Source organism: Orycteropus afer, unplaced genomic scaffold (assembly GCF_000298275.1).
Source record: "Orycteropus afer afer isolate SDZICR_OR568_19922 unplaced genomic scaffold, OryAfe1.0 scaffold00088, whole genome shotgun sequence".
Lineage (NCBI taxonomy): Eukaryota > Metazoa > Chordata > Mammalia > Tubulidentata > Orycteropodidae > Orycteropus > Orycteropus afer.
This window is the reverse complement of record NW_006921675.1, coordinates 3,851,455-3,866,625: the sequence shown is the minus strand read 5'-3', so window position 1 is coordinate 3,866,625 and position 15,171 is coordinate 3,851,455. Positions and strand designations below refer to the sequence as shown.

Here is a 15,171-nt window from a genome sequence, read left to right as displayed (position 1 = left end):
AGAAATCCCTTGTGGTTATTTTCTTTTTCAGGATCTCTTTTTTCACCATCTCAAACTCAAAAATGTTTCATTCTTTTTCTATCCTATTTATAGGAGCAAAGTACAGATTTATCTATATTATTCACTGCTTCAGAAAACTGGTGCTGCACTGTGTAAGTGCTCAGCTGCTAACCAAAAGGTTGGCAATTCAAACCCACTAGTCATTCCATGGAAGAAAGATGTGGCAATCTGCTTCTGTAAAGATTTACAGCCTGAAAACCCTATGGGACAATTCTACTCTGTCCTATCAGGTCACTATGAGTCAGAATTGTCTCCAGTGGGTTTGTTCACTGTTCCAAAAAGCACTCAATTCAATTTAACCAGGAATCTATCACCAGTAAAGGTAAAAATAGACCTTTACTCATCACTTACTCCCCAATTGCATATTGTTGGTTCTCCACCATACACCTCATTTTGAAGTCAAACAGTCCGATTTTTAATATAGTTAAAACTTTTACTACATAGCAACATATGTACCAATAGTTTAAAAGTCTTTGGCCAGTGATGGTAGTATTAAGTATATCCATTAGAAATTAATTTAACATTTTCATACTTTGATTCTCTAATTCTCTAATATATTGTTTCCAAACAAAAAGTTATGATAGAATAACCTAGTCTGAGAAGTAGATTTCTTTTTAATAATAGTCATATAGATATTATTGAGAAAATCAGGTATATTTGATTTGATAGGGTTTAGGTTTTGTATGCAATAGTGTTATGTCTACTTATTGACACTATTCTCCAAAATAAAAACATACATATGTATATATGTATGTAGGAGCTCTGGTAGCTTAGTGCCTAAGGCTCTTGACTGCTAACCAGAAGGCTGGTGGTTCAAACCTACCAGTCACTCCTCGGAAGGAAGATGGGGCAATCTACTTCCGTAGTGATAGTGCCGCGGAAACCCAAGGAGGGGTCACTATGAGTCAGGTCCGACTCGACGGCACATAACAACAACAATATATGTACGTTTATTTATTTATTTATACACACACACACACACACACACATATATATATTCTTATCAATAAATGGGCTTTTCAGAAAATAATATTGACACATAATGTACAAGAATACGTTTGGGGAATTAAATAAATGATCAAATAATTCCATAGTTACTAGTTATCATCATTTCCTTGGCTTTGAACTTGGTTTTTTAATATTTTGAATGAGTTTATGAATGACTCAAATACTCTCTACATCCACCTGAACTATTTTCAGTGTTCTAGTTCATAACTGGCATCCCTGGGGGTGCAATCAGTTAACCTGCTCGCCTGTTAAGCAAAAGACTGGCAGCTCAAGTCCACCCAGAGACACCTCAAAAGAAAGGTCTGACAATCTACTTCCAAAAAATCAGCCACTGAAAACCCTCCAGAGCACAGTTCTACTCTGACAAACATAGGGTGACCATGAGTCAGAGTCAACTCAATGGCAACTGGTTAGTTTACAATTAGCCTTTTACATAATTTGTATTACCTTGTCGTATATTATAGTTTACCAGTAACATATCAGACAATAGTTCACTGCTATTCATAAAGTTTTCACTGGACAATTTTTTCAGAGGTGGATGGTCCCATCCTTCTTCCCAAACTGTCTTAGTCTGGAAGCTCCACTGAAACTAGTCTACCATGGGTGAGCCTGCTGGTATTTGAAACACTAGTGGCACAGCCTCCAGCCTTACAGCAACATGCAAGCCACCACAGTAGGACAAACTGACAGAGGAGTAGTGATATCTTTTATTTGTCCCAGTATTTCTTACTGATTTCAAATCTATATCTTAGTGCAATAAAAACATGTATTGCCAGCAAAAGCATGACTTCAAAATGCCTTTTCACACAAATTTACATTTTTTTTCTTATCAGTGTCACTGTTTAAGGTAATAGATTAAGGTAAACCATACAGTAGCAAGATAATGTGATATTAAATAGACAGTGGAGCACAATCTATCTGATTCTGTATTATAAATATTCATGGATTCAGTATTTTGTTGATAATGATTCTTTGGGACTTTTATATAGGTAGAATTATTGTGCTCCCTTGATAAATAGCTTCTTCCAAGTTAGAAAAAAGTACATGAAAAGTGACATATATGAAATATAGTAAGCCTGCTATGTAATTGTTAAAACCAACTATAATTATTACTGAAACTATATTAAAAAAAATTATATATATATTTTTTTCTAACACTACATCTTGTTTCTAGCTTCAAAGCAGTAGATATTTGCCTCATATTATTTATTATCACATTATCTTCAGTCTGCGATAAATAGCAGTAGAAATAGAGAACATTAGAAATAGATATGTTAAAAATTAAACCTTGGGGCACTAAAGACAATATAACTTTTATTTCTGGCAAATCAGCAAAAGTGGTTAATAAAGATACTGTTCTTAGAGATGGAGCAATAGTGTTCAACAGAAAATGTTTCCATGAACCATCTATCTATCTACACATATCTTCATTTTCCTAATAAAAAATTAGGGAAACTAAAATATACATGCTACATCCATTACCATAATCTGATTGCCAAATCCTAATGATTTGAGACACTCAAACAAAAAAAAGAAATGCATTTCCTATATATTTTACTTTATACCATTATTCTTTCAAAATTCTAGTACAGTTACAGTAATCATTTTATTGTTGTTGTTGTTGTTATTTGCCATCGAGTCGGCCCGACTCACAGCGACCCCTCCTTGGGTTTCCGAGGCAGTATCACTACGGAAGTAGGATTGCCCAACCTTCCTTCCGAGGAGTGGCTGATGGGTTTGAACCGCCAGCCTTCTGGTTAGCAGTCAAGTGCCTTAGGCACTATGCTACCAGAGTAGCTTCCAAAAACTGTACACTATATTTGCAAATGCAAAGCTGATAATAAGATTACAACAACATCTAGAAGATGAAAAGCTTCAAAGTACAAATATTATTTTTCAATAAATAATCAAAAATGTAACAAAGAAATCAATTAAACTCTTTAGAAACGACAATATGATTTCACCAAAATACTATCTAACACTTTGTAAAATGTATGTGGGGAGTTGAAGCAGACCATACCATTATGTTTGCAAAATAAATTCAGATAAAATATTTAAATTCACTATCGTGAAGGACACAGAGGATGTTTTACAAAACAAATCCTCCACCTTTCAGAGAGCCACAAATTACAACTCATGAAATCAGTTTTAAGTGTGGCCTCTTAACTCAATTTTCTGAAGTATAAAATCATAGTACTTAAGCTCAATTCAGAATAAATTTACATGGTAAAATTACAATGCTTGAAGTTGTAAAAGACACTAAACTGAACAATATAGCTCCAATTTTGTAGTTTTTTCCCAAAAAAAAATCACATGTAATGTCAAGACGACAGAAACTAAGCTGTTTTATAAGTAAAATCCTCTATTCACAGACTGAGCACTGGAATTCTTTACTCTGATTCTTCTCCATGTTCCCAAGCTCCATCATAGTAGGTGATATTTATATCAGTAACTTCTCAAGAAAAAGCCTCAGAATTATTTGACTTTAAATATCCATTTTATTATCCTACTGCCTTCTGTTACCACTCTTACCAAATCTGCAGCTTCCTTTTCATTCCTTCAGCCACATCCTTATTCCTGGCCCTAGATTTTCTCCCCCTAAACTACTGTACCCCATTCTCATGAGACAGCTTCTTCAGACTGTCTTTAATTCCACTGCCAAAGCTATCTTCCTCCCTTGACATTCTGTCTATGCCACCTTCCTATTCCATTGGAGCTCTTCAAGGCCTTTGCATTGCTTTTTTATTCTGTTCAAGAACCTCATGTTCACCTACATAATCATTTATAAAGCTGACAATGACTTTCAGCTTCCCTTAAAAATGCCAGCTGCTTCTCGTCTCTGGTGAATGTACTGGGTTCTCCACTCAGGTAAAGCACCAATCCATCTAAATATGGAATTCCTTTTGCATTTAGCCCTCAATGCACAGGTTACTTCTTTACACGATTTTAGTACAATAATCACATACACAGTTTCTTCAATCGTTTATGTATCTGTGTTATCTCATTAGACTGTAGGGATATCAGAAAGGGTCTGCATCTTTCAAAGCACTCTGCAAAATGTAAGATGATTCACTAAATAAAACTATTTGTTGCTGTTGTTATGTGCCATCCAGTCGGACCCCACTCATAGCGACTCCTCCTTGGGTTTCCGAGGCAGTATCACTACGGAAGTAGAAGCCCAACCTTCCTTCCGAGGAGTGGCTGGTGGGTTTGAACTGCCAGCCTTCTGGTTAGCAGTCAAGTGCCTTAGGCACTAAGCTACCAGAGCTCCCAAAATTAAGGAAGCACAAATACACAACAATAATAATAATGATAAAATATCTCCATGGTTTAACTTTTAAACATTTGTGGCCTTTCATTTCTATGGACAGCTGACATACTTCGGTCTCTATTAAACTTCTCTCTTACTATTCTATTAATTTTCAAAGCACAGCATGGCTAGAATTTAAAGTGCAGGTTGAAGGTTGATACAAGGTACACTTTCACATAGCGTGATCAGATCCTTTAAAAAGCAGTCATGTCAACTCTTAAGAATTCAAAGATACAGTTTAATCTCCGCTCAAGGCACCAATTTCTGCACTAAAAGAAGAGAACAGCGCACCTTCCGATTTGGGGAGGGGGGAATTCCCTTCCCTGCGACTGGTTTACACTAGTTTCTCTATCCCAGGGGCTTTCTAAGAGGAAAATTCAAAAGCGCACAGTTCACATCTAGAACGAATACTAGGGAAAGGCAATTCGTTTACTTAAAAGACAGGGGTGTCACGGATATCCCCTTTACATAAAACTCAGCACCTAAATTAAGCTTTGCATTAAGCGTTCACCCGCAGTCTCGGAGATTGGTCTACCTAATAATAAAAGCAAGTCTCATTCAATTTAGTCCCTTCTCGAACACCATCTCAAGTTGTCAGAATTTGACAAGAAAAAAAAAATTTGAAAGAAAGGGGGAGGAGACACTATTGCCGTCTACACAGATTGCCGTCTACATCTCCTTTCCAAAATCACATCACTGAGTGTTGGGTTTCCTTCACTCCGAACTAAACCCTCTGATTCCAAATATAGTTATTTAACCCCCGCCACGCCACTGAATTACACACAAACCTTGCCAACTACAGAACCACAGCAGAAAGCCCTACACATCGGCTTGCTATTCATCTTGGAAGTCAAGCCCTGCAGCAACTGCCTATTGCCGAACTAAGGGATATTACCCAAATACAACGCAACGGAATCAGACATGCAGAGCACACACTGCTACTGCGAACGAGAGAAACGCGACCGGGGGAAAGTGAGCTTCTCACGAGCCTCGGGACCATCTACCGGCGGGGGGAGGGGAGGTTCCCAGAAGGGAGAGGGACAGAGGAGCCCGAAAGGGGGAATCCTTCCCTGTCAAGTAAAATGGACAGGATCCCCGGCCGCAACTGCAACCGGTCCTTACTTGCTAGGAAACGGAGACGCGGGCAGAGGGCCCTTGGCTCGGGAAGGCGGAATGCAGACACTTTACGAGGTCCGAGAGCAAGCTGATTCCCCACCTCCCGGGAGAAGAGAGGAGTGTCCCATGGGTGGCTGAGGGGATGCTCGGCCTGCGAGGGGCAGCCTGAAGCGGAGCAGAGTTCCGCCTGAAGAACACCCGTGTTCAAGTCCAGCCGGTGCCTGGGGCAAGCGAGGCCAGAGCTCCGCGGGGTCGCCGGGTGGGGGGAGGGAGTGGAGACGGGATTCCCCCCTCTCCCGGAAAAGCATTAGAGAAGGATGCACCCAGGCAAGCCGAGAGCGGCGTGCTTCGTACAGCGGAGCCGGGATTCCGGCTCCTTCACCGGCAGCGCGGGGCAGCGCGGAGCCCCGCAGCGCCCGCGGCGCTGGCCCCCGGTCCCCCGGGGCTAAGGACTTCGGCTGCGAAGGCGCTGGGGCCTGACATCCCATAGGGCTGGTCTCAGCTCCCAGGGGGACCCGTGGGAATATCCCAACCTCCAGCAGCTTTTCAGCAGTTGTAAAACGCACCCCCGCGCCCCCTCCTCAGCCTTGTCCTCCTCCTGGAGGCCCACAGGCTGTGCCACTACAGCGAGAAGCCCGAGACAGATCCGGGGATAGCGGCCGCAGCAGGCCTGGATCTACTCCCATGGTTACCTGTGAGGACTCCGACACGGATTTGATGGTCGTGGTTAGTGAGGATCATTCCCTCAGACGCCATGTTTCCCAGCGCAGTCACTGCACTGACAGGAGCCGGGAGAAGCCGGAGCCCGGAGCGCGCGGGCCGGGAGCGCGCTTGCCTCGGAGAGCGCGAGAGCGAGGGCGCCCGGGGAGCGTGTGGCGAGCGGGCAAGGAGGGGGAGGCGGCAGAGCACTTGGCGGCCTGAGCCGGGGAAAGAGGCCGGGCCCGGAATGCGCGAGTCCGCCGGAGGGGGCGGAGCCAGGGAGCGCAACCCCGAGTCGGGTTGGAGGCAGCGACTTGGGGGTGGGGGACGCGGCGGCCGCACGGGGAGAGCGCGCGGAGGCGTCCGAGCGAGGCCCGAGAGACTGAAGCAGCTCTGCGGAGATCGCGAGACCCAGAGTGGCTAGATGGCTGAAGACTGAAGGGAAAGGAGAGCACACACTCTGGGTGTTGCGGGGGCGGTCTCAGGGACTGGGGCGGAGCTACACTTCGAAGCGTGGAACTCGTGGAGAGTGAGGGAGGAGTGAGAGCTGGGTTGCGGAGTTTTGAGAGTGGGAAGGAGTGGGCCCAGCTTGAGAAGAACGGGTGAACGCACCTGGGCGCGGGAGTAGCGCCGGATTGGCTGGGACAACGCGGAGCGGATGCGCGCGAGACACAAACGTAGCCCCAGCAGAGCCCCAGACAGAAGCAATCCCCTACCGAGCTTTCGCTTCATCTTTAGTCAGCCGCCCGAGGCTCTCCAGGGCGAGGGAGCTACTTTCTGGAAGGGGTGTGGGGAATGGCTCAGTTTGCGGAGCCTGTTCACAGCTCTCAGGAGCGGCCGGCCGCCCCCCTGAAGGCACCAGGGAACCTGGAGGTGGCTTCTAAAGTTGCGTGGGTGACAGAACAGCGGCCAAAGTGACAGAGTTCGCCGTAGGCGAATAAGGAGCCATCCAATCCTTCTGCTGACTTCAGTCAGCTCGCCCTGCCGGGGCATTTCCGCTTCTCCAGGGCTTTAGGGTGCCAAGTCCAAGTTAGTACTTACTTATCGATCCTCACAAGCAAAGCTTAAGAGTTCGCGGCAGGGCTTTCTGAGTGAAGATATCTGGCTTCTCTTCGCCTGGTTGGCCCATGGTTTTGTGGTCTTGAGCTTCACCGTCATGGTCTGTTGTTACATGAAAAGAATTTATCCACTTAGAGAAAGAGAAGGGTATGTTGCTCCCACCTGAACCACGATCTCAAACCTAGAAATAGAATCCAGGCCGTGGCAATCGAGTTTCCTTTGAGTATTCGTGGTATATTGTTTTACCATAGAAATAGCTTTTGATACCATTTACTTAAATGTGCCTTTTCGTAGTAATCACCTGTAGCTTTTATGCCGGTTTGTTATCCTTTCTGGCCCTTTCAACTTCTGAATTTATATATAGATATCCTTACTGTTTTCAGACATGGTAAAACTTGGAAGCATAAGAACGGAAAGTGAAGTGTCAAAAAATGTGTAATCATCAGTGTTTGTACACAATTAAAATTTCAGTCAGTTTGATGGTTATGAGTTTTTATGTTTTTATTGTTACTGAAGAGTCACACTGTTATATATTTCATTTTAAATAATGGGAAAGTGGTGGAATTGAAGTGGGATAAGGTAAATTACTGAAATATTTCTTTTTTGAGTATGTGTATTGCTGGAATTTTTGACAGTGGATTAAAAATTGAAGTTATATGATGAATTTACTTCCTATAATAAGCTGTTGCCACAAAATCTGCTGGCCAAGGAATTCTTGATTAGTTTTGAATCAGAGATGGAGATGTGAAATTATATCCAAGAAAATAATTTTCTTTATCTCAAGCTAAAAGTGAAGAGCAAATCGTTGGTTTCATGTTCTAAACTATGTTATTCTCTGCCATCTCATGGCAACCCCATGTGTTGCTCTATAGGGTTTTCTTGGTTGTACTCTTCTTGGATGTAGATCGTTAAGCCTTTCTTCTGAGGTACCAGTGGGTAGGTTCAAACCACCAATCTTTAGGTGAACAGATGTATGCAAACCATTTACACCAACAAAACTGCCTTTTATTCGCCACAAAACCAAAACCCAAACTCAATGCCATTCCAACTCATAGCGACCCCCATTGGGTTTGCCAGGTGGTAAATCTTTAGGGAAGAAGGTTGCCCCATACTTCCATGGAGCTGCTGGTGGTTTTGAGCCGCCAACTTCCTGGTTAGCAGTCAAAGCCTGAGGCACCATGCCTCTAGGAAAAGAAAAGAAAGAAAGAAACTCACTGCCATGGAGTTGGTTCCCATGGACAGACATTGGGCTTCAGAGGTAGTAAATCTTTATGGAAGTAGATTGGCCAGGAGCACCCTTAAGTATTAAATTAGAAAATGTCTTGAATTTTCAGAGAGAGAAGTTCTAAACCTGCCCACTGACAGCCTTTGTGACCGTAAAGAAGTTTGGGCCTTTTTCTTCATCCTTTAAATAAAGTGTTGTTGTTATGTGCTGTCTAGTCGAACCCGACTCATAGTGACCCCTCCTTGGGTGTCTGAGGCAGTTTCACTGCCCAACCTTCCTTCCGAGGTGGCTGGTGGGTTTGAACCACCAGCCTTCTGGTTAGCAGTCAAGTGCCTTTAGGCACTACCCTACCAGTTGTTGTTATGTGCCCTTGAGTCGGACCAATTCATGGTGACCCCTCCTAGGGTTTCCCAGTCAGTATCACTACAGAAGTAGATTGTCCCACGCCTTCCCAGGAGTGGCTGGTGGGTTTGAACCGCCAGCCTGCTGGTTAGCAGTCTAAAGCCTTAGGCACTGTGCCACCAGAGCTTATCATTAATCATTAGGGAAATCAAAACCATAGTGAGATACTACCACACAGCACAAAATCAAAAAAAAAAAAAAAACTACTGCGATCAATTCTGACTCATAGAGAACCCTACTGGGTTTCCAAGGCTGTAAATCTTTACAGAAGTGGATTGCCTCTTCTTCCTCCCACAGAGCAATTGGTGAGTTTGAACCACCAACCTTCTGGTTACCAGCCAAATATCTTACCCACCGTGGCACCAGAGCTCCTTCCTCACACCACTAGTATGGCTGTTATTTAAAAAATGGACAAGAACAAGTGTTGACAAGAATGTGGAGAAATTGGAAAACTCACCCATTGCTTGTGGGAATGTAAAGTGTCAGCTGATGAAAATGTAAAATGGTGCAGCCACTGAGGAAAATTTTGGTGGTTCAGCAAAAAGTGAAATGTAGAATTACAATATGATCCAGCAATTGCACTCCTAGATATATACCAATAAGACTTGAAAGCAGAAACTCAGGCATTTGTATATTACAAACACAATGATCATTGCAGCATTATTCATAATATCCAAAAGGTAAAACAACCCAACTATACATTAACTGATGAATGGATAAACAAAATGTTGTATATACATACAGTGAATTTTTATTCAGCAATAAAGAGAAATGAGGCTCTGATGCATGCTACCATATGGATGAACCTTGAAAACATTATGAAAAGTGAAATAAGCCATACACAAAAGGACAAATATTGTTTGACCCTACTTGCTTGAAAATTTTTTAATAGGCAAATGCATAGAGCCAAAGTAACGTTAACCAGGAACTCTAGGACCTCTTGTGGCATGGTGCCTAAGACACCCAACTGCTAACCAGAAGGTTGGCAGTTCAAACCCACCAGCCACTCCTCAAAAGAAAGATTGGGCAATCTACTTCCGTAGAGATACTGCCTCAGAAACCCAAGTCAGATCTGACTCAACAGCAGTGAGTTTGGTTTGAGTTTGGAGGTAATAGGAATTATTACTCTAAATAATAATCTAAAACTAAACTTGTTGCCATCAAGTTGATTGTGACTTACAGTAATGCCTCCAGATGGAGTACAACTGCCCCCATAAGGTTGCCAAGGCTGTAATCTTTATAGGGGAGCTCTGGTTGCATAGTGCCTAAGACATCTGACTGCTAACCAGAAGGCTGGTGGTTCAAATCCACCAGCCACTCCTTGGAAGGAATATTGGGCAATCTACATCCACAGTGATACAGCCTCGGAAACCCAAGGAGGGGTCACTATGAGTCATATCCGACTTAACGGCAGAACCACCACCACACACCAATTGCTTTATGGAAGCAGGTTGCTACATTTTTTCCCATGAACCCCGGCTGGTGGATTTAACCTGCTGACCCTTCTGTTAGCAGCCAAGTGATTAACCACAGCATTACCAGGGCTCCTTAATAGTAATAATGTTGTTGTTGTTGTTAGGTGCCATTGAGTCATCTCCAACTCATAGCTACCCTATGCACAGCAGAACGAAACACTGCCCAGTCTCATGCCAGCTCCATGATCCTTGCTATAATGGGCCTATACTTGCAGCCACTGTGTCAATCCATTTTGTTCAGGTCCTTCCCCTCTTTCATCGACCCTCCACCCTACCAAGCATGATACCCTTCTCCATGAAATGGTTCCTTTTTACAACATGACCAAAGTAGGTGAGACAAAGTGTGGCCGTTCTTGCTTCCAAGGAGAGTTCCAGCTGCACTTCTTCCAGGACAGATTTGTTAGTTCTTTTAGCAGTCCATGGTACTTTCAGCATTCTTCACTACCACAACTCAAAAGCACCAACTCTTCTTTGGTCTTCCTTATTCATTGTCCAGCTCTCACATGCATATGAGGCAATTGAAAATACCATAGCTTGTGTCAGGCTCACCTTAGTCCGCAAGGAGACATCTTTGCTCTTCAGCACTTGAAAGAGGTCTTTTGGAGCTGATTTGCCCAGTGCTGTATGTAGTGCCTAGGAGCTCTGATGACATAGTGCCTAAGGCATTTGACTGCTAAGCAGAAGGCTGATGGTTCAAACCCACCAGCTACTCCTTGGAAAGAAGGTTGGGCAATCTGCTTCTGTAGTGATATCGCCTCGGAAACCCAAGGAGGGGTCACTATAAGCTGGGTCCACTCCACAGCAGTGAGTTTGGGATTTTTGGTATAGGTAGTGCCTAAGGCATTTGACTGATAACCAAAAGGCTGGTGGTTCAAACCCACCAGCCACTCCTCAGAAGGAAGATTAGGCAGTCTATTTCTGTAGAGATACTGCCTCGGAAACCCATGGAGTGGCAGCTATGAGTTGAATCAACTCGATGGCAGTGAGTTTGGTTTTGGTTTTATACATCATCTGATGTCCTGACTGCTGCTTCCATTAGTGTTGATTATAGAACCAAGTTTGACAACTTCAGTCTTTTCTCCATTCATCGTGATAGTGCTTATTGGTCCAGTTATGAGGATTTTTGTTTTCTTTATATTGAGGTGTTAATTCATACTGCAGACTGTAGTCTTCAGTCTTCATCAGTAAGTGCTTCAAATCATCCTCACTTTCAGCAAGCAAAGTTGTGTCATCAGCGTATCACAGGTTGTTAATGAGTCTTCCTCCATTCCTGATGCCACGTTCTTCTTCATATAGTCCATCTTCTCATATTATTTACTCAGCATACTGATTTAATAAGTATGGTAAAAGGATACAACCCTGACACACTCTCTTCTTGATTTTTAAACCATGCAGTGTCCCCTTGTTTTGTTCAGACGACAGCCTCCTGGTCTATGTACAGGTTCCTCATGAGTACAATTCAGTGTTCTGGAATCTCCATTCTTCTCAATATTACCCATAATTTGTTATGATCCACACAATTGAATGCTTTTGCATAGCCAATAAAACACAAGTAAACATCTTTCTGGTTATTCTTTGTTTTGAGCCAAGATTCATCTGACATCAGCAATAATATACCTTGTTCCACGTCCTCTTCTGAATCCAGCTTGCATTTCTAGAAGTACTCTGTCAAGATACTACTGCAACTGTTTTTGAATTATCTTCAGTAAGATTTTACTTGCATGTGACATTAATGATATGGTTCGATAATTTCCACATTCTGTAGGATCACCTTTCTTTGGAATGGGTACAAATATGGATCCCTTCCAGTCAGTTGGCCAGGTAGCTGTCTTCTAAATCTCCAGGCATAGCCAGGTGAGTGCCTCTAGCATGGCATCTGTGTGTTGAAACATCTCAATGGATATTCCATCAGTTCCTGGAGCCTTGTTTTTCACTTCCTTCAATGCAGCTTCAACTTCTTCCTTCACTACCATTGGTTCTTGATCATATGCCACCTCCTGAAATGGATGAACATTAACCAGTTCTTTTTGGTACAATGACCCTGTGTATTCCCTCCATCTTCTTTTGATGCTTCCTGCATCATTCAATATTTTGCCCATAGAATCTTTCAATATTGCAACTTGAGGCTTAAATTTTTCTTCAGTTCTTTCAGCTTGAGAAATGCAGAGCATGTTCTTCCCTTTTGGTTTTCTAACTCCAGGTCTTTGCACATTTCATTATAATAGTTAGCTTTGTCTTCTCAAGCTGTTCTTTGAAATCTTCTGTTCAGTTCTTTTATCCTGTCGATCCTTCCATTTGCTTTAGCTACTCTCCATTCAAGGGCAAGTTTCAGAGTCTCTTCTGACATCCATTTTGGTCTTCCTTTCCTGTCTTTTTAATGACCTTTTGCTTTCTTCATGGATGATGTACTTGATGTCATCCCACAATTTCTGGTTTCAGTCATTGGTGTTCAGGGCATAAAATCTATTTTTTGAATGGTCTCTAAATTCAGGAGGTATATATTCAAGGTCATATTTTGGCTCTCATGGACTTATTTTAATTGCCTTCAGCTTCAACTTGAACTTGCATATGAGCAGTTGATGGTCTGTTCTACAATCAGTTCCTGGCTTTGTTTTGGCTGAAGATATTGAGCTTTTCCATCATCTCTTGTTACAGATAGAGTCCATATGATTTCTATGTACTCCATCTGATGAAGTCCATGTGTATAGCCTCCATTTGTGTTGTTGAAAAAAGGTATTTGCAATTAATAGTTATTTGTCTTGCAAAATTCTATCATACAATCTCCAGTGTCATTTCTATCACCAAGGCCAAATTTTCCGCTACCGATGATTTTCTTTGTTCCCAACTTTTGCGTCCTGGTCACCAGGGCTAATTAACACATCTTGATTGCATGTTCAGGCAATTTCAGACTGCAGAAGTTAGTAAAATTCTTCAGTTTCCTCATCTTTGGCTTTGGTGGTTGGTGATAAATTTGAGTAATAGTGGTAGTAACTGGTCTTCCTTGTAGGTGTATGGATGTTATCTTATCACTGACAACACTGTGCTTCAGGACAGATCTTGAAACATCCTTTGTGATGATGAGTCCCACACCATTCCTCTTCAATTTGTCATTCCCAGCATAGCACATCATATCGTTGTCTGACTCAGAATGGCCAAAACTGGTCCATTTCAGCTTACTAATGCCTAGGATATCAATCTTTATGTGTTCCATATAATTTTTTATAACTTCTAATTTTCCTAGATTCATACTTCATACATTCCACATTCCGATTATTAATGGTTGTTTGCAGCTGTTTCTCCTCAGTTTGAGTCATGCCATATCAGCAAATGGAGGTCCCCAAAGCTTTACTTTATCCATATCATTAAGGCTGATTCTACTCTGATGAGGCAGCTCTTTCCCCGTTATATTTTGAGTGCCTTCCGACCTAAGGGGCTCATCTTCTGGCACTCTATCAGACAGTGTTTCTGGGCTATTCATAAAGTTATCTAGTAAAGTACCAGACAGTTTTTCTCTGCTATTCATAAGGTTTTCCCTGGCCAATTCTTTGAGAAGGGGATGGTCTCTTCCTTCTTCCAAGTCTGTCTCAGTCTGGAAGCTCTGCTGAAACCTGTGCACCATGTGCAACCCTATTGACGTTTGAAACACCAGTGGCACAGCCACCAGCCTCACAGCACCACGCAAACTGTATGCACAGTATGGCAAACTGACAGACAAGTTCATCTCCCTTAGCTGTTTGAAACCTCTCCACCCTCCCCTTATCTGCATCCTGTCACCGTTGGCCCTGGCTTTTAATACCAAAAAAAACAATGAAACTCACTGCCATCGGGTTGAATCCGACCCATGGCGACCCCTCCTTGGGTTTCTGAGGTGATAACACTACAGAAGTAGATTGCTCAATCTTCCTTCTGAGGAGTGTTTGGTGGATTTGAACTGCCAGGCTTCTGGTTAGCAGTCAATCAAATGCCTTAGGCACTATGCCACCAGAGCTTGTGGCTTTTACTAGGGATAATTAAATATACATACATACACACCCCATTGGGGGGAAAAAAGTGCAGTGAGACTTAAAATTTCAGAGATACATATTTTGATTATTTTTTTAAAAGTTATAATGGTAAAATTCATTAACTGTTCATTGGAAAGCTATTATGAATTAAGTTTCCCAATATGTATGAGAGTTTATTAACATTTGTTATATACTTTGCTGAATGTTACTAGCAAAATTGCTAAAAAGAATAATAGAATTAAACTGGACATGCTTATCTGCCAACAATTTTCTTAAGTATCTCTCAAAGTTAGCAAGCTTTAAAAATCTTACATTGGAAAATTTCAGTTATCTGATTGTCTACTTTGACTTTTTCTTTACTTCTGGTTATTGAATAAAACTTCCAATGCAGTATGTACATATTCTTTTCCCCCTGCTACAGTATGACATTTCTTCAAAATTCATCATGGAATCAAAAAAAAAAATTGGAAAATAAGAGGAGTATACCATTTTGAATTATTGATGTCTTAGGAAACATATGGCAGGAGAAAGGGAGGACCAGAAGTAAAAAGTTGAATTGTATCTAAAGAATTCCAAGTGCCTAGGGATTTCTTCTCTCCATTCTTAAGGTTTTCACAGTGAAAACTACAGAGGTTTGCATTAACCATTTGAGACAGCATAAAAGATAGGTAAACACCTGACTTTCACTAACTATTTTCATTATGAAGATGGAACTTTATCAGTAGAAATGTGGTATATTTATACTTAAGCCTCCTTGGGTTTCCTTGAGGTTAATGACAATTTCAATATCGTTGTTGCAGTTAGTTGCCATTT

General features: G+C 42.1%; 2 protein-coding genes across 2 annotated transcripts in view; both read right to left on the bottom strand.

Moving 5' to 3' along the window:
• Positions 1–6,250, bottom strand: part of GPHN (gephyrin) — a 795,631-nt gene extending 789,381 nt beyond the window's left edge. The window contains exon 1 of the mRNA XM_042781141.1: positions 6,187–6,250. Within this exon, the coding sequence (XP_042637075.1) occupies positions 6,187–6,250 (64 nt within the window). The remainder of the gene's footprint in view (positions 1–6,186) is intronic.
• A 994-nt stretch (positions 6,251–7,244) lies between these two features.
• Positions 7,245–15,171, bottom strand: part of CCDC196 (coiled-coil domain containing 196) — a 50,434-nt gene continuing 42,507 nt past the window's right edge. The window contains exon 12 of the mRNA XM_007942350.1: positions 7,245–7,354. Within this exon, the coding sequence (XP_007940541.1) occupies positions 7,245–7,354 (110 nt within the window). The remainder of the gene's footprint in view (positions 7,355–15,171) is intronic.